The sequence below is a fragment of the Thamnophis elegans genome, chromosome 8 (genome assembly GCF_009769535.1).
Source record: "Thamnophis elegans isolate rThaEle1 chromosome 8, rThaEle1.pri, whole genome shotgun sequence".
Lineage (NCBI taxonomy): Eukaryota > Metazoa > Chordata > Lepidosauria > Squamata > Colubridae > Thamnophis > Thamnophis elegans.
The window spans coordinates 3221877-3240100 of NC_045548.1; the positions used below are offsets into that span (position 1 = coordinate 3221877).

At 40.8% G+C, this 18224-nt stretch overlaps 1 protein-coding gene across 2 annotated transcripts; it reads left to right on the forward strand.

Moving 5' to 3' along the window:
• Positions 1–1066: 1066 nt before the first annotated feature.
• LOC116512177 (leukocyte elastase inhibitor-like) lies at positions 1067–13767 on the forward strand. Of its 2 annotated transcripts, none has more exons than XM_032222511.1 (7): positions 1067–1392; positions 2481–2658; positions 5426–5563; positions 7647–7764; positions 8791–8933; positions 10560–10727; positions 13175–13767. In XM_032222511.1, the coding sequence occupies exons 2-7, from the start codon at positions 2491–2493 to the stop codon at positions 13583–13585; spliced, it is 1146 nt and encodes a 381-aa protein (XP_032078402.1). In that variant the 5' UTR covers positions 1067–1392; positions 2481–2490; the 3' UTR covers positions 13586–13767. The 2 variants fall into 2 exon arrangements, with proteins under 2 accessions (XP_032078402.1, XP_032078401.1); XM_032222510.1 differs by lacking the exon at positions 1067–1392 and adding an exon at positions 1413–1515.
• Positions 13768–18224: the final 4457 nt, after the last annotated feature.

The window sequence follows — 18224 nt, forward strand, 5'->3', positions numbered from 1 at the left end:
ATCTATCTATCTATCTATCTATCTATCTATCATAAGGTATCCAAATGTTATGTCCCATATTTCCCACAACTATAAATTTTAAATCGCATACTGGTAGCATAAGTACATAAGTAGACTTCTTTTATTATTTAGTAGGAACAAATTCCATTAACAAAGGAATAAGTAGGGAGTGAGAAATTGTTGTTCACTTCTTGCATTTATCCCTAGCAGTACCATAGATTTTCGAATGAAAATAAAAATATTGGTCCCTGTTTCCACACAATTACTTTGCACTGTATTTTCCAATTATTTAAATAAGCTCATGTGATATCTTTTCCTACAAACTGTTCATGTTGATTATTTGATAGGCTCTCTGAATTTGCAGAAAGGGTCCTCTGACAAGTGTACATTTGCAGTATCGAGAAAGAAGACAGAGAATGGTGATTTAATGACTGAGCTATATGCTTAAGGTGACCAGATTTTCAGATTGGTAAAGAGGGACACCTTTGACCGGGGGGGGGGGGGGGGGGGGGGTGATTAAAAATCTTATATGGAGCAACAAAATTTTCATACAATGCAAAAATAGTATTGTAATTTCTTTTTATTTCAATATAACTACAATTTACAAATATAAATTGTTGCCAAACATCAAAATTTTGATCATGTGACCATGAGGATGCTGCAACGGTCGCTAAGTGTGAAAATGGTCGCTAAGTGTGAAAAATGGTCATCAGTCACTTTTTTCAATGCCATTGTAACTTTAGTCACTAAGCCCATACTTATACTTATTTTGTCATACATGCTTGACAAACCAAAATCAATCAATCAATCAATAGCCCTGCATTTGGTCTCTATCCAGGAGTCACCCAGTTTAGCTTAGTTTAATCCAAACCTTATTCCTGGCATCTGGACAGTGGGATTAATAAAAGGAGCGCATCATGTACAAACCGCAACACTTTGGTGAATCTCTCAGCATTTCCTCTGCCAATTCCCTTTGCCAATTTCAATTACAAATTTCCAAGGAACCGTGGAACAAAGTTGTCCCTGCTAGTCATCCTGCCCAAGCTCGGTGGAAAAGGGTCAGGCAAGCTGCCGCCTGCACCCGGGAGCCCCCGCCCTGGAGGTTCCCCTTTTAAAGGGACGGCGAAACCCGAACCGCTCATCCTGGAAGGGCGACCCACAGCCTGGATTCCTCTGCTGACCTTCCTCCTTCCCCGCCGAAGGGATTCCAACCCTCCCGCCTCCTTGAGCGCAGTTAGGTGGTGGATTCAACGCAGGCTGGGAAGAAACTCGACATTCAATCCTTTTGCTTCTCCCCGGACTTCTTGGAGCTGCGCCGGCGTTTCTCCCCAGCCAGAGACGCCTCTTAGTAAGGCTGCTAGCAGCCCCGAATACTCCCTGCCCCGTCCCCAGGTAGGGCCATTGCGTGTTTTACTCTCTCTCTCTCTCTCCTGTCCCTGCAGGTGCCCCCGAGGGAGATTGACATAAAGCGCCCGGTGGGAGAGTTTGCTGTGGCTCTCTTGGTTGGGAGCAGTGGTGAAATTCAAATGTATTTTTACTAACAGCTCTGCAGGGCGTGGGAAGGAAAGGATATTGCAAAAATCCCCCTCCCCATCCCACTCTTGGGCAAGTAACAGAAGGTGGCATTTGCCAGTTCTCTCTGAGCTACTCAAAAGTTCCGCTTCTGTTCTGTTAGAAGCTGGTGAATTTCACCCCCGGTTGGGAGCTTGCTTGATTGACAGTTTGCTGCGGCTCCCTTGATTGGCATGCTGTTGTTTGAATCCTTAACACGGGCTAGGGGATAGAGTCAGCCTTGACACCTTGAAAACACCTGACTTAGAAAGGCAGGTGCGTTTCAGTCAGTTGTGGAGAGCCTGAACCAGCTTTTGCCCTTTGCAGGTGCAACTATGGAGTTACCTATTGCACTGTGTAAATCGTCCCAGGGCGAGTTCCTTGTTGGATAGGCAGAGGAGAGATGTTAGGGCTGCCTGGGTGGGATCCTAAATTCCCCTTGTCCTGATAGGGCTGCTGTTTTTTTGTAGAGCTGTACTGTTGCAATGACTAAAGGAACGACCCTCCCCAAATATCTGGCAGAATAAAAAAACTGAATAGAATTTAATAAACTTACTACTTACCTACTCTTATCTTATATATGCTGGCATGGCTAGTACATTTCACTGCTTAGGATTGCTTCTCTTGTTCCTTAATCCGATTGGTAACCTTTTTTGATTTTCTAAAATGTCTTTACTACTCTGCAGAAAAAAAAAACATTCTACTTTTTTTCCACATTGGGAGACCCAGTTGTTATCTTTGGAATTATATATGAGTCTGGCTTCATAGTTCCCTTATATTTTCTCCACTGGGTTCTGTAAATAATTTTCCTTAAAGCAAGTAGAATAATTTGTTCAAGCAGAACCCAAAATACTTCCTCGGGTGGAGCGTTTTTCAGTCGTTATCTCGGAGTTAATCTGTGGTTTATTGCGCTATAATTTGTTCTCTAGGCTCGGAAACATGGAGAGTCTTTCTACAGCAAACACCACCTTTGCCCTGGACCTCTTCAAGCAGCTTTGTGCACAAGAGCCTACCAAGAACTTGTTTTTTTCTCCTTTGAGTATATCTTCGGCACTGCTGATGGTCTTGTTGGGGGCCAAAGGCAATACAGAAGCTCAGATGTCAAAGGTATATCAAGATATATTTTAACAAAACGAGAAAAGGGAGGGTTGGCTAGGTGGTGGTCCCCATCCTTGATAGCCAATTATGACAATATCTAATTTATTTATTGAATTTAAGTGCAGCCCATTTTCAACTCTTGTGATTATTTATTTATTATGTTTTCTGCTGTGCTCACCACCCTCTGTAGTGACTTTCTATTTGCGGCTGTCAAGCCAGCATACCACACTGTAATGCAGGGAGTGTGGACACTTTCTATTGTAGACCGGTGAAAGGAGGTAATCAGTTGTTCTTCCACTTTAATTTTTGGCAAGTGGAGTCTCTGTTGGGCCTTTCTGGCCACCTGGGTTGTGTTGATTTTCCAGTTGAGTTCTCCGCTGAGATAGACTGGCCTAACTTTTAAAAAAGCTTTTAGTTGCTAATTAGGTAAATAGTATTATTTGGGCCAAAAGTCCCTAACTTGAAGTTCCAGGGTTTGAAAAATCTATTTTCGTAGATATACTTCACCACAATCCCAAAAATCAGAAGGGCAATTTACCAATATTTTGTGGTAGGGAAAAACATCCCGCCTCCAGTGTAAAACCTAAAATTGGCATTTTTGAAGAATAAATAGGAAATCCAAAGCTGGGGAGTTGGCAGATGGATGTAGAATCTTGGTTCTGGCACATGCTTGGGCTTCAATCCAGGATACCCATAGCATTCGTTTATTTTTTTCAAATTTATAGACTGCCCAGAGTCATTGTGAATTTTTAAAAAATGCAAAATACAATAAAAATCGAAAAGAAGAAAAGGGTACAGGCCTCTGCAACACCTTAGCAGCCCTTGAAGAGCATTCGGAGACTTCAGCTTATCCAGAATGCAGCCGCGCGAGCGATTGTGGGTGCACCTCGGTACACCCACGTCACACCTATCCTCCGCGAGCTGCACTGGCTGCCTGTTGGATTCCGGACGCGCTTCAAGGTGCTAGTCGTTACTTTTAAAGCCCTACATGGTATCGGACCTGGTACTTGAGAGACCGCCTCCTGCCGATTACCTCCCTACGACCAATTAGATCCCACAGGTTAGGCCTCCTCCGAATACCATCAGCTGGCCAATGTCGACTGTCGACCCCTGAGGGGGGGGGGCTTCTCTGTGGCTGCTCTGGCCCTCTGGAACAATCTCCCCGTGGAGATTCGGATCCTCACCACCCTTCAAGCTTTCCTCAAAGCCTTCAAAACCTGGCTGTTCCGGTAGGCCTGGGCCTGATGAATTCCCCATTGCTGTGACTGTTGTGTTGTTTTTAATCTGTTTTGTGTATCTTGTTTTCTGTCTTGTTTGTTTTTTGTGTTTCCCCCCTCCCCACTTGTTTGTTAGCCGCCCTGAGTCCCTCGGGAATAGGGCGGCGTACAAGTATAATAAACATCAACATCAACAGAATGCACCGAAGGTACATGCTTTTTAGCTCTGTACCTGCAGATAAAAACAGTTTTCCAAGGTCTATTTAAAGGATGACATTGTCAGGGGAACTTGGACCTCTGATGGGAAAAGACTCCAGAGGGCAAGTATGATCAAGAAGGCAAAACATGGCACTAAATATGAGACCTGGAGCAACTCTGTCATATCCTATTGAAACAATGGGAGGAAGGTGGAGTTACGTGCCATGAAGATGTTATAGGTGTAATCAACCTTGAATATCATCCAGGCCCTTACGGATAAATTGCACAGTTGGCAAAGCCAACCTGCCTATATTGCTCCATTCTGGACCAGCTGCAATGTCTGAATAGCCTTCAAGAGTAGCTCCGAGAGGTGCTCTTTGCAGCAGCCCATCTGTGAGGCAACAATGGAGTGAGTGACCAAGAAGAAGGGATTCCCAGTCCAGAAAAAGGTGTGGTTTGTGCACCAGACAAATCTAAAAGCATACACACCCCCAAGCCACTGCTGACACCTGCAGTGACTATTGACCCGAAATCATGCAGAGGGAGAGCTCCACCCCAGGGGTGGGTTGGTGCCGGTTTTACTACCAGTTCGCAAGCCACATGCAATGCGCGTGTGTGCTGTTCAATATAAATTATTTGCACATGCGCAGAATAATTTACCGTGAACTGCGCACACACAGTCACTAAAAACCAAAATGGTGGCGTCCCAGCAGCAGCGAGGAAACCAGTTCAGGGGTTTCCAAGCCTGTGTCACTGCCGGTTTCTGCAACCCAGGCCTGAATTCCGCTACCGGTTCGGCCGAACCAGGAGCAATCCACCTCTGCTGTACCCCATTCAGACTTAAAGTTGGAAAGTTCTGATGCCAAAAGAACCAGAAACATGTAATCACCCAGTCTTGACAGGATCGAGCTTAATTCCTGGCCATCCAAATCCCTGTCATGTCGGGCACTGGGAAATGACCTTGATATTGTCCACCTCATGCCAATCTTCCTTGAAGCATTCAGAATATAAGGAAACATTCTGGTGGTGTTTCTAGCCTAATCTTTATTGCCCTGCTTTCAGAAACTGCCTCTCCAGGTAACCCTTATTACCATTGTAACAACTAAGGCGAAGCGCCCATCGACCTGAGTGACATTGAGTTGGCCACGCCCACATGACCACCAAGCCCCACCTACCCAGCTGGTCATTAGGGCAGAGAACCGGTTGGTAATTATTTGAATCCCACCACTGATCTGTAGGTCAAAAGTTAGCTACAAATTATATGGGGAGACCATTTGTGAGTTTTTTCCAAGGCTTGCTGTTGCTGCATTACATTTTGAATTGATTTTAAACACAACTGATTATCCCTATATCTCTTGTAGGTGCTCTCTGTATCCAAAGATGGAGAGGTTCACCCAAAATTTGAGAAACTGATTTCTGAAATCAACAAACCAGGGACCAATTATATCCTCAGCCTAGCCAACCGGCTCTTTGGAGAAACATCATACGATTTTCTTGCAGTAAGTTTCGTGCGTGCTAAAGAATTGGCTGAAAATAGCCGTAAATGTTCTCTTGTGTCCTAATGTTTGTTTATCTCAATGCAATTGCAGTTTTGCTCTAAAATGTATCTAATGCTTCTATAGCTATACTTGGTCTATTGAGAAATCTTAAAGGGGAATTAAAAGGCCAATTGTACCAGAGGAAACTAGAACAATGTTAGAAAATAAAATAACAATGATGGAGCTAACAGAGGCACTTAAAAAACAAAACAATGGGAAAGCTCGAGGACCAGATGGACTACCTGTGGAATTCTACAGAACATTTGAAGAAACATTGACCCTCCCACTCCTACAAGTCATGAATGAAGTGATGTCTGAGAGCAAAATACCGAAGTCATGGTCAGAAGCGTATATCACACTACTACCCAAGGAAGAGACTGATCTAACACAAATCAAGAATTATAGACCAATCTCTTTATTAAATTCAGACTACAAGCTATTTGCATCTATACTAGCTGAGAGACTTAAAAATATTTAAATGGCTTCATCCACTCAGATCAAAATGGCTTTTTACGTAAAAGACAAATTAAAGACAATATGAGAATGATTTTGAATACCTTGGAATACTATGAGGCTCATCCTGAAAAACAAATGGCACTGATGTTCCTCGATGCGCAGAAGGCCTTTGACAATGTGAATTGGCAATTTATGTTTTTGCAACTGGAGCAGATGAATTTTGGCAAGAAATTCACTCAAACTATACCAATGATATACCAGAAACAAGCAGCAAAGATAATGGTAAATGGAGAACTAACAGATCCGATTGAAATAAAGAGAGGTACAAGACAAGGCTGCCCACTATCACCACTACTCTTTGTCCTAACACTAGAGGTCTTAAACAGAAAGATCAGAGAAGAAGAAGAAATAAGAGGAATGAAAATTAAGAGAGAAGAGTATAAAACATAACAATACCAAAACAGGAAGAAGAAGTTATCCGAAAAATAATGGACTGTGCTGAAATGAGTAAATTGACATTTGAAATTAGAGAGCAAGAGGATGAACAATTTTATAAGATATGGGATTTGTTTTATCGGTGGCTAGGGGGGAAAAAAAACTTTGGAAATGAAAAATGATATACTTATGCCTTAATTGAGAAAGTAAATGATGATATAATTATGCTGTGAAATAATCTAACAATGACACAATGAAGAATTAATATAAGGTCTGGGGATATAATGTATAAGGTTAAGAACTATAATGATATTTCGCTGCTGATAAGCAATTCTAATAGGGGAACAAATGAAAACTGGTATATATAGGCAGCGACGCCTTGTTGAAAACGAAGGATAAGATCTCTGTTGAAGGTATGAAATGCAAGGTTAACAATAAATAGAAGTATACTTTCTGGGGAAAAATAATGCTAATGTTAACTGAATATATATTGTAGAATGAAAACGAGGCCTTTAGTTATATTAAATGAAATATTTGAGACGGTAAATATTATTTGAAGATGCAGATGTTAAAACACTTGTAACCAAACGACATGCCGCATGTGATGATGGGGTTTTTTTTCTTTTTTTCCTTTTTTTCCTTTTTTTAAAAACCCTAGGTTATTGTGGTGTCTATTAAATATACAACAGAGAGGTACGGGATGTGTGTATGGGGGGAAACGTAGTAGGGATGCACCTGTGATCAATGACATATTGTATGGGATGATGGGTTTTTTTTTTCTTTTCCTTTTTTTTCTATTGTTATGTGATTATGTTGTCTATGTAATAAAAAATAAAATTATAATTAAAAAAAAAATAAATAAATAAAAGGCCAATTGCTTTTACTGGGAATGCTACAGGGACACCCAGTAAGATTTGTTATCCTAAATATAGAACTCTCAGAAAAGGCAAAATAGAACCGTGTGACCAATCATTGCCAGATATATTCTTGAATAAACAAAGTGTATTAACTATCCAATGGCACTGGCTGCCTTGTAAGGTATATTCAGCCTAATAAATAATGTTTTCAGATTGTTAGTTCGTAGAAAAATGAGACAGAATCAATTCTTGTTTTTATTACTGCTTCTGTTACTGAGATATCGTTGTTTCTTAAGTCCTTTATAGGAGCCACTGAGAAATTCTACCATGCAAGTCTGGAAAAACTTAACTTCAAACAAGCTTCAGAAGATTCAAGAAAACATATAAATGCCTGGGTAGCAGAGAAAACCTCAGGTAAGAATGATAATAGGGTTAATTAGCAGCTGTTAAGTAAGGCATGCAATATTGTGTGTGCATGTGAGAGAGACAGATAAGGTAGGCAAACCCACGTTAGTTAACCATCACTTGATACTTAGAAGCCCATCAAACCTCAGATGAAATTCCAGCCATGAATAGATTATTGGTTTTATTGATGGACACATCCGAGCATATTTCCATTATTTAACTTCCCTGTATGTGTGTGGTAACCTTACTAATGATATAAGATGGGCAACTATAGAAATATTAAGGGAGGGAGGATGGGTGGATAGAGGTTGGACTGGCCCTGAGGAAGCAAAAGCTATCGTCCATCCTCAGTCAGATGAGCTCTCTGGATGATTGCCTTGAGCTCCTGAAAGAAAATCAAGATAGAAATATAATAATTAAATAAAAATGGCTTCATTTTGGCTTACCTACAAGCATGTCCATGATTTATTAAATTTACTAAGTTATTTGTAGATAGATAGATAGATAGATAGATAGATAGATAGATAGATAGATAGATAGATAGATGATAGATAGATAGATGATAGATAGATGATAGAGAGAGATAGATAGATAAATAGATAGATCTATCTTTAGAAACAATACATCTTACAAGTGGGTTCCTAAGAATTTTTTGTGCAATATTATGCATATAAAAGTATTTTTCAATTTAAAAAGTATTTTTCAATTGAAATTTTTTTTTAAACTTTCAAAAAGGAAAAATTCAGCATCTGCTTGTCCCTGGAATAATTGATTCACTTATGAAACTGGTTTTGGTGAATGCTATTTATTTCATAGATAGATGATAGATAGATAGATAGATAGATAGATAGATAGATAGATAGATAGATAGATAGATAGATAAATAGATGATAAATAGATAAATAGATAGATAGATAAATCTATCTTTAGAAACAATACATCTTACAAGTGGGTTCCTAAGAATTTTTTGTGCAATATTATGCATACAAAAGTATTCATCAATTTAAAAAGTTTTTTTTTTAAACTTTCAAAAAGGAAAAATTCAGGATCTGCTTGTCCCTGGAACAATTGGTTCGGGTACAAAACTGGTTTTGGTGAATGCTATCTATTTCAAGGGGAACTGGGCAGATGAGTTTGACAAAAATCAAACACAGGAAAAGCCATTCCGGATTAACAAGGTATTCATTTATCAACACAGTAAAGGAGACATTCTGAATATTTGAAATTGTGTTATTTTGTATGTATCTGAAGCAAGTGTGGAATTAATCTGAAACATTCCTGTAGCAAAAGAAATTGATTAGTCCTTAACATTTTATTGATCTTCGTGGAAACGGATGAATCATTTTTTTAGATTTTTTTTAGATTTATTAGACATTTATAGGCCGCCCTTTTCCCTGAGGGGACTCAGGGCGGCTTACAATCAAAAAGGAAAGGGAGTGTAGGACAATACAAAAAGAAATGTGCACAAAAGTAAATTAAACAGTAAAACTCAACATTCACTCAGCATTCGGGAGGGGCAAAAATAACTTATCCCCAGGCCTGACGGGCTAGCCAGTTCTTGAGGGCTGTGCGGAAGGCCTGGACGGTGGTGAGGGTACGAATCTCCACGGGGAGATTGTTCCATAGTGTCGGAGCCGCAACAGAGAAGGCCCTCCTCCGAGTAGTCGCCAGTCGGCACTGACTGGCGGATGGAATACGGAGGAGGCCAACTCTATGCGATCTGATGGGACGCAGGGAGGTAATTGGCAGAAGGCGGTCTCTCAAATAGCCAGATCCACTACCATGGAGCGCTTTATAGGTGGTGAGTAGGACCTTGAAGTGCACCCGGAGATCGACAGGTAGCCAGTGCAGCTCACGGAGGATCGGTGTTATGTGGGCGAACCGTGGTGCGCCCACGATCACTCGCGCAGCCGCATTCTGGACTAGCTGAAGTCTCCGGATGCTCTTCAAGGGCAGCCCCATGTAGAGCACATTACAGTATTCCAGCCTGGAGATCACAAGGGCTCGAGTGACTGTTGTGAGGGCCTCCCGATTCAGGTAGGGCCGCAACTGGCGCACCAGGCGAACCTGGGCAAATGCCCCCCTGGTCACAGCTGAGAGATGGTGGTCAAAAGTTAGCTGTGGGTCCAGGAGGACTCCCAAGTTGCAGGCCCTTTCTGAGGGGTGTGAGTTTTGTCCCCCCAGCCTGAGTGATGGTATGTTGGTCAAATTTTTGGGAGGGAAACACAACAGCCACTCGGTCTTGTCTGGGTTGAGTATCAGCTTGTTTGCTCTCATCCAGTCTTTAACGGCTTCTAGACCCCGGTTCATCACGTCCACCGCTTCATTGAGTTTGCACGGGGCGGACAGATACAACTGTGTATCGTCCGCATATTGGTGGTATTTTATCCCGTGCCTTCGGATGATCTCGCCCAGCGGTTTCATGTAAATGTTAAATAGTAGGGGGGATAGGACCGACCCCTGCGGCACCCCATAAGTTAGGGGCCTCAGGGACGATCTCTGCCCCCCCACCAACACCGACTGCGACCTGTCCGAGAGATAGGAGGAGAACCACTGCAAAACAGTGCCGCCCACCCCTATCTCCCGCAGTCGTCGCAGAAGGATACCATGGTCGATGGTATCGAAAGCCGCTGAGAGGTCCAGGAGAACCAGGATGGAAGCATGATAAATCCTCTTTGAGTCCTTCAGACTTTGTATGTAGCGTGGCAATTCAGACTTTTCCGTCAATAAAACTTTCTAATTCAGCACCACTCCCACTCATAAACCCCAAGATTTCTTCTAACATTCATTTTCCCCACTTGTAGAATGAAAAGAAAACAGTGCAAATGATGTTCAAGAAAGAACACTACAACTATGTCAACATATCGGCCTCTCGGATTTCCATTCTTGAGATTCCATATGTTGGTGATGAGTTGAGCATGATCATTCTGCTCCCCGATGAGATTGAAGATAACTCTACTGGATTGGAAAAGGTGAGTTTTTCTTTCATGAAACAGAATTTAGGCCATTGTTTAATTAAGCCAATTAAACAAAGGTAATGATAGGTCCTCAGTATAAAATTGTAGATTGGAGAAAAGGGATAGAGCAACATATTCTACATTGGGGTTATCCTTCTTGCGTTAGGAGGTTGGAATACAATAGTCAAAAGTTAAATTCAGAAGAGAATTTAAGCCCTTGTCCATCTGAAAACATCTCTGATACTAACTGTACACTGTGCTTTTTAATACGGGAGTTTGGCTTTCTGCAATTGCGGTTAGTGTTATTGGGTTGGCTTCAGTGGTGGGTTTCAAAAATTGTTGGAACCTACTCTGTGGGTGTGGCCTCCTTTGTGGGAGTGGCTTGCCACCCATGTAACCGGATATGAAATTATGAATTAGTACTTAGGTCGGTCTAAGTAGCTATTCAGAAACTCTGGCATTGAAGCATGCAAGTCTTATAGCTGTCAACAAGATCCTTGCCAGTGGTGGGTTTCAAAAATTTTTTGGAAGCTCTTCTGTAGGTGTGGCCTGCTTTCCGGGTCCACTGGTGGAACCTCTTCTAACCGGTTCGGTAGATTTGATGAACCGGTTCTACCGAATAGGTGCGAACTGGTAGGAACCCACCTCTGGTTGGCTTGTATTTCCCCCTATTTCGAAAAGATGCAAAAAGAAATCTCAAATGCACAAGCTAACGCAGTTATGTCTAATATCATTGGATACACAATGTTCTTCCACTGATGGAATAGGCGATTGATAAGATTACCAATCGTATGCAGTAGTTCTTCAGACAGTACAAGGGATTCATTAAGAACTAGTTGTTTGAGACAGATTATGCTAGCATTGTATCATCTTCTCAGAATTTTCTCAGAAATATCTCTCAGCTACATCCTTTGCTTTTCCATAGGAACCAGTTTAATGTCCATTCTTGTTTTTTTGACATTAGCCAAACTCATGTTCTGCACATTCACAGGGTAATTTTAGCTCTGATAATTATACATTAGTGAGCGTTCAAAATTATGAAACTGCTGAAAAAAACCCTGGTCCTCATACTTACAACTGTCATATCATCAGGTTATATGTTCATGTGATTGCAGGTTGGGTACCTAGCAAACAACTCACATTTACAACTGGTTGTAGTGTCCTGCAATCACATGGTCATGATTTGTGACCTTTTATGCCAAATTTCCCGCAAAAAACATCACACTTGGGACAACCAGAAATTCTTAAATGTGATGATTCTCTCAACATCCATCATAAAAATTATAAAATTGGGTCCAGCTTGACTTACGACCACAGTGACTTACAACAGAAATTTTTATCCCAGTGGTTGTGATCATAAGTTGAAGACTACCCGTAGCTACTATTTTAGCAGCCCTTTTGATTTATATTCTTTGGTTACATCTTTGTATTTGTCCTTATCTGTGTTTTACTGAAAATTCTAGCTATGCTGTAACTTTTACAATTAAGAAAATCAATATAAAAAATTCAACTATTAAAATTGACAAAGATGACAAACTGACATCAGATGATATATATATATATATATTGCAATTTGAAGAGGAAAGTTTAGATTGGAAAAAAATATATATGGAATGCTAGCTGAAGTAAATTGGGTCATTGAGATACCTTTATGAAAGTCTTTATGAGCACATAAGGAAGTTGAAATTTCTCCTATTTCACTTGAAAGGTAATATAGAAAATAGTGTTACAGGTATTATGAAAAGTGTGGGTGTTATCCATAGCTAATTGATCTTTTGATTTCAAATGGCAAATTATTAGAACCGAGGTGGCGCAGTGGTTAAGGTGCAGTACTGCAGGCCACTTCAGCTGACTGTTATCTGCAGTTCGGCAGTTCAAATCTCACCGGCTCAAGGTTGACTCAGCCTTCCATCCTTCCGAGGTGGGTGAAATGAGGACCCGGATTGTTGGGGGCAATATGCTGACTCTGTAAACCGCTTGGAGAGGGCTGAAAGCCCTATGAAGCGGTATATAAGTCTAACTGCTACTGCTATTGCTATTAATCTTTATATTTTATGTAGGATGACAATAATTTCAATTTTATCAAAGTAATCGGCATTTATATGTCTAAAAATGGGGGATTTACATACATTTGCTTCTTTTTCTTCGCAAAGCTTCAGAATACCTGTACTGCTCTCTAACAATGCTCTGTATTTGATAAAAGTCAGTAGAAGCTTCCTGTCACTATTAAGAAAGCAGGTACCAATATAGTTTTAAATAAGGTCTACCTTATTGTTGCCACTTTAAATTATCTTTTCTAAAGTTCTAGAAGGAGATAGAAGAATTGACAACTGCTTGTAAAGATTCATATTTTTCTATCACTGCGTCGTATTTCTTCTGCCAGAGTGAAATTATCAGGGTTCATCATTGTGTCACGTAACCATGAATTCCTTTCTCCTTTAATGCTTTTCATCTTATTTTAGCTGGAGAGAGAAATTACGCATGAGAAACTCATGGACTGGATCAATCCAGAGAATATGTTCCCAAGAGAAATTGAACTCTCCTTTCCCAAATTTAAACTGGAAGAAACATACGACCTGAAGCCTGTTCTGAAAAGCATGGGAATGACGGATGCATTTGATGAGGGCAAGGCAGACTTCTCTGGAATGTCAACTAACAATGATTTAGTCATCTCTGAAGTTGTTCACAAATCATTCATAGAAGTCAATGAAGAAGGCACGGAGGCAGCTGCTGCCACTGCTCTCCGCGCATGTGGATGTTCAATGTTTCCGGTGCCAGTGCCACAATTCAAAGCTGACCATCCCTTCCTCTTTTTTATTATTCAGCGAGCTACAAAGAGCATCCTGTTCTTTGGTAGGTGTTGTTCTCCGTAATAGGTGTTGGGCCATGTTGATTAAATGCCTTAACTCCTCAAATTTCTTTATAAGCCACTTTCCCAAGAACTTTCATCAACACACATTTGTTTTTCTCTGTATTCGGAGTATACTTCCTTCTAGTCATATGGAGAGCCGAGGTGGCGCAGTGGTTAAGGTGCAGTACTGCAGGCCACTTCAGCTGACTGTTATCTGCAGTTCGGCAGTTCAAATCTCACCGGCTCAAGGTTGACTCAGCCTTCCATCCTTCTGAGGTGGGTGAAATGAGGACCCAGACTGTTGGGGGCAATATGCTGACTCTGTAAACCGCTTAGAGAGGGCTGAAAGCCCTATGAAGCGGTATATAAGTCTAACAGCTATAGCTATTGCTATATTCAATTGTAATACTTTCTTATCAAATGTAATTATAATACCAAATGGCACATCCCATCTATACTGTATCTGACGGTTTCTGAGTTCTTCCACTAGAAAAGCATAATCTCTCCTGGCTCTTAGCATTTGGGGTGGTATTTCTTTCAAGAGAATCAAGTCCTGTCCGCCAATTTGTAGCCTGGTATTATAAGACTCTTGTAGTATCACGTTTCTAGACTCTCTTGTAGTAAAATATATAATTACATTTCGAGGAAGTTGTCGCTGTTTTGCCGCCCAAGAGTTAATGCGATAAATTTTTTCGATCTGCCAGTCAAAGTTGATCCCCGGTCTTCCCACCAGACGATTAAAGGCCTCTGAGAAAATCTGCTTCAAGTTCTCCTGTTCGTTTTCACGCAGCCCCCTGACTCTTAATGCAAGCTCCATCTGTTTGTAGTGTATCATAACAATTTGTTTTTCTGCGTTTTCGACTTTTTGTTGCATCACTTCAATTTTGGATGTCAAGTTAGTGTTGGCTTCCTCAAGAACCTCTAGCTTATCTTCCATTCCAGCAACATATTCTGTCAATACAGTTACAAGTCCCACCATATCGTCCTTTGTTTTGGCAATCCTAGTATCAAGCTTATCACATAAGTCTGCATTAAGTTTCTTTATCTCCTCTCTAAATTCTCTAAGAGTCTCAAAAAAAAAATTCTTTCGTTAGTAAATCTCCAGTAGGGGGCGTAGAGGGTAAAAGCTGCAACTTTGTGCCAAGTGCGTGAGGTGTATTCCTAAAAGGACGTCTCCCCGACTTTGATTTTGGTGCCATTATTTCTTTTCTTCAAACAATTATTCAACAATTATTCAAACTCTGCTGGTTCGTTGTGTAGCTTGCGAGAGAAGAAAGTATTAATTCCCCCCTTTATTTGTTCTTAGAAGTTTTTCATAAGGTTTCAGAAAAGAGCATTGTAACAAAGCAATTTTCAAAAGATTAGCATTGTAATGAAACAGTTCGTATTCATCTCTGTTTAGAATGTCTCTATATTAACAAGGAGGCTTTTACAGCTTTTAAAAGTTGATAAGAAAAAAAAATCTTGGTAGGTCTTCAGAGAAACAAACTAATTAGTCAGAGAATGCCATCTGGCTGTTCCTTTGATCTTTCTCTCTGTCGGAGAGACTTTCGTTCCAGGGTAGAATTATCTTTAATGAATTCAAGGAAATAATTTTAATAGAAGGTTCCAGTGCTCTGATTAATAGATAAATCCTGCACAGTTGCATTGAGATGTATGGGAATTTGGTACGCGGGGAAGAAGTGACTAAGAGCCAAGGTGGCGCAGTGGTTAAATGCAGCACTGCAGGCTACTGCTAGATCAGCAGGTCAGCGGTTCAAATCTCACCGGCTCAGGGTTGACTCAGCCTTCCATCCTTCCGAGGTGGGTAAAATGAGGACCCAGATTGTTGGGGGCAATATGCTGACTCTCTGTAAACCGCTTAGAGAGGCCTGAAAGGCCTATGAAGCGGTATATAAGTCTACTGCTATTGCTATTGCTATTGCTATAAGCATGAATCAAGGTTTCGCAACATATATGTATCTGCCTTATACACCTTTCCATCTAATGATATGTGTTACCGTACAGTCAATTCATGGTTTGTTATTTTTGTGATGTCATGGCTAGCCATGGATGTCCCTGCTGAGCTTATAATAACTAGTGTAAACAGTGCTAGAATGAATACATATAACACATTTTTGCTGGTTATAAATAAGAATGCAAGAGAGAAATATGAATCCTATCTTGGAACTCAAATGTACGGATCATTTAATCAAGTAATTTTATTGAATGCAATTCAATTATCTATAAAAGATATTTACCTTATTACGGCTCTTAACTTTGACGCAGAGTTTCATGTATTTAGAAATGAAATAAAAGCATTTGATTGTTGCTGTCAAATTTATTATCAGCTAGTGTGGTGAGAGAACATTGTATTACTGAGCTCTTGTATCACTGAAATTGGTTAAATTTACACACTTTGAACCTTCATTTATTAACATTTCTTGCAATAGGATGAGATCACACAATATACTAAGCCAAAACTAAACAAACCACTTAACGTGCATGAAAATGACAAATATGTTGAAAGATTTATTTATTATAGCTGATGTTAATCTAGTTCTAAACAAAAGCAGGGATTTTATCTTGCATAATTGTAATGTGAGAGTCAATTAAACAAAGATAATGATAGGTCCTCAGTACAAAATTGTAGATTGGAGAAAAGGGATACAGTTACATATCCTAGGTTGGGGTTATCCTTGTATAAGGAGGATGGAACAAAATAGTGTAGACACCTCTTTCAATTTTAGTAAAAGCTGAAACAGACTGTATTATCTTCCCTTCTCTGTAGGGTAGTTTGTTCAATTTAAGTAAGTTGAGATGATGGATATTTTTTTTTGAACGCTTGCTGAGGTCATGAATGAAATGAATGAAAATTCTAAAGCTTCCATTGACGTTGCAATACAATGGAGCACATTCCCTGGCATAAACCGAAGCCCTCTGACTTTCGCTGCCTACAATGAAATATTTTCATTATTTTACACAACATTAATTCAAAAGCAATGTGGATAGCAGCAGTCATGGTTGTGATGTCCCTGGTCTCAATTTGAGAGCTGGAGCAGCATTATGGATGCGGATCAAAGGGCCAGTGGCCAGGTTGCCACAACTAGGTGGGCATGGCCAGCTTGATGCCACTCGGCGTGGCCTCACCAGAAGAGAACAAGTCCCGCTGCCTAACTTGACGGGAGGGTTTGGTACCCCCACAAGCTCCTCGCCTCTCCAAACTGCTAGCAGCTAAATGCATGCGTGCACATAACACACATGAATTCCATGTTTGGGGACATTTATCCCCATTCCATTTCCATTTATTGAATTTATAGGCCGCCCAATCCCGGAGTACTCCGGGCGGCTTACAGAAATAAGAAATATTAAGAAAGGATTAAAACAAATCAGACACAACAAATTAAAAGAAACACAACATGCACCCAGTCTAAGCGGGGCTGGACCTCGATCAAGAGGTCAACAGCCCCAGGCCTGCCGGAAAAGCCAGGTTTTGATAGCTTTTCGGAAGGCCATGAGAGTGGGTAGGGTACGGATCTCTGGGGGTAGCTCATTCCATAGGGCCGGAGTGGCAACAGAGAAGGCCCTACTCCGAGGCATCACCAGGCGACATTGTCCAGCTGATGGCACCTGGAGAAGGCCCATCCTGTGCGATCTTATCAGTCTTAGGGAGATATGCAGCAGGAGACGGTCTCGTAGATATCCCCAGAGGAAAGACAGGGCCTTCTCCCCAAGGCCAGGCACGATTGGCAGTTTGTTAGCTCAGAGGTGGATAAAAGACTCCAAGCTTGGAATGGGGTGTGTCCGTGTGTTTGCACACTGCATATGAAATGAGACATTCTCCCAATCCCAGACATTACTGGCATTTCCCTGTCTAGTTTCCCCTCCCAGCAAAGCAGGAGGCAGAGGACGCTGCTGCGTGTGGAAGAGTGGAGTGGGGTATGTTTTCCCCAACAACAATAACAGAATAACAAGAGTTGGAACAGATCTTGTAGGTCATCTAGTCTAACCCCCCCCCCCCCCCCACTCAAGCAGGAGGGCCTACACCATTTTTTTTTTTTTACTTGAATGAAACTTTATTTCTTAAAAATGTTTAAAGGGGGCTTGCATTAATTCAGGGTCCAAAGTTATCTTTATGGCTATGTAAACTGGAAGTAAAGTAGGGATTTTAAAAAAATACAAATGCTGTCCACAAGATGTGAAGGTGTGATAAAACTCTCAAGTTAACAATATTTAAAACATGAACCAAGCCATTCGTATCCTATTTTTTTATTTAGTATAGGCTAAATGCACTGATTGCATTTCCTCGTGGGAGTTTAGGATTAAGGATCTACTACCTTGAAAAGGTAGATTTATATTAAGATTATACCATTTATTTCTTGTCATCTGACCAGCTAATTTTATAATCTTTATAAGTTCTCTTCAGTATTTCAACAGTCACAGAATGATCAGCTTTATCATATCTTGTAGAAAGGACAAATACACGGATTTTCTTTGCTGCTATAATCAATTTTTCCTCCTCCAAGACACTTGCATACCAAAAATAGCTTTTCCATTTCAGAGTTTACTTTTTCAGATATGGGATTGTGGAACTCGGCATCCAAAATACTCCTCACAATGATACCAGGATATATTTGAAAGTGCCATCGGGGGTCCACCTCCACTTTGCTCAGCTGCCCTCC

Bases quoted from the DNA above. Each gene is read 5' to 3' on its own strand.
- LOC116512177 (XM_032222511.1), top strand. From the start codon at position 2,491: ATGGAGAGTCTTTCTACAGCAAACACCACCTTTGCCCTGGACCTCTTC. The intron at 2,659-5,425 runs GTATATCAAGAT...TATCTCTTGTAG, and splicing joins CAGAAGCTCAGATGTCAAAG to GTGCTCTCTGTATCCAAAGA. The intron at 10,728-13,174 runs GTGAGTTTTTCT...ATCTTATTTTAG, and splicing joins ACTCTACTGGATTGGAAAAG to CTGGAGAGAGAAATTACGCA.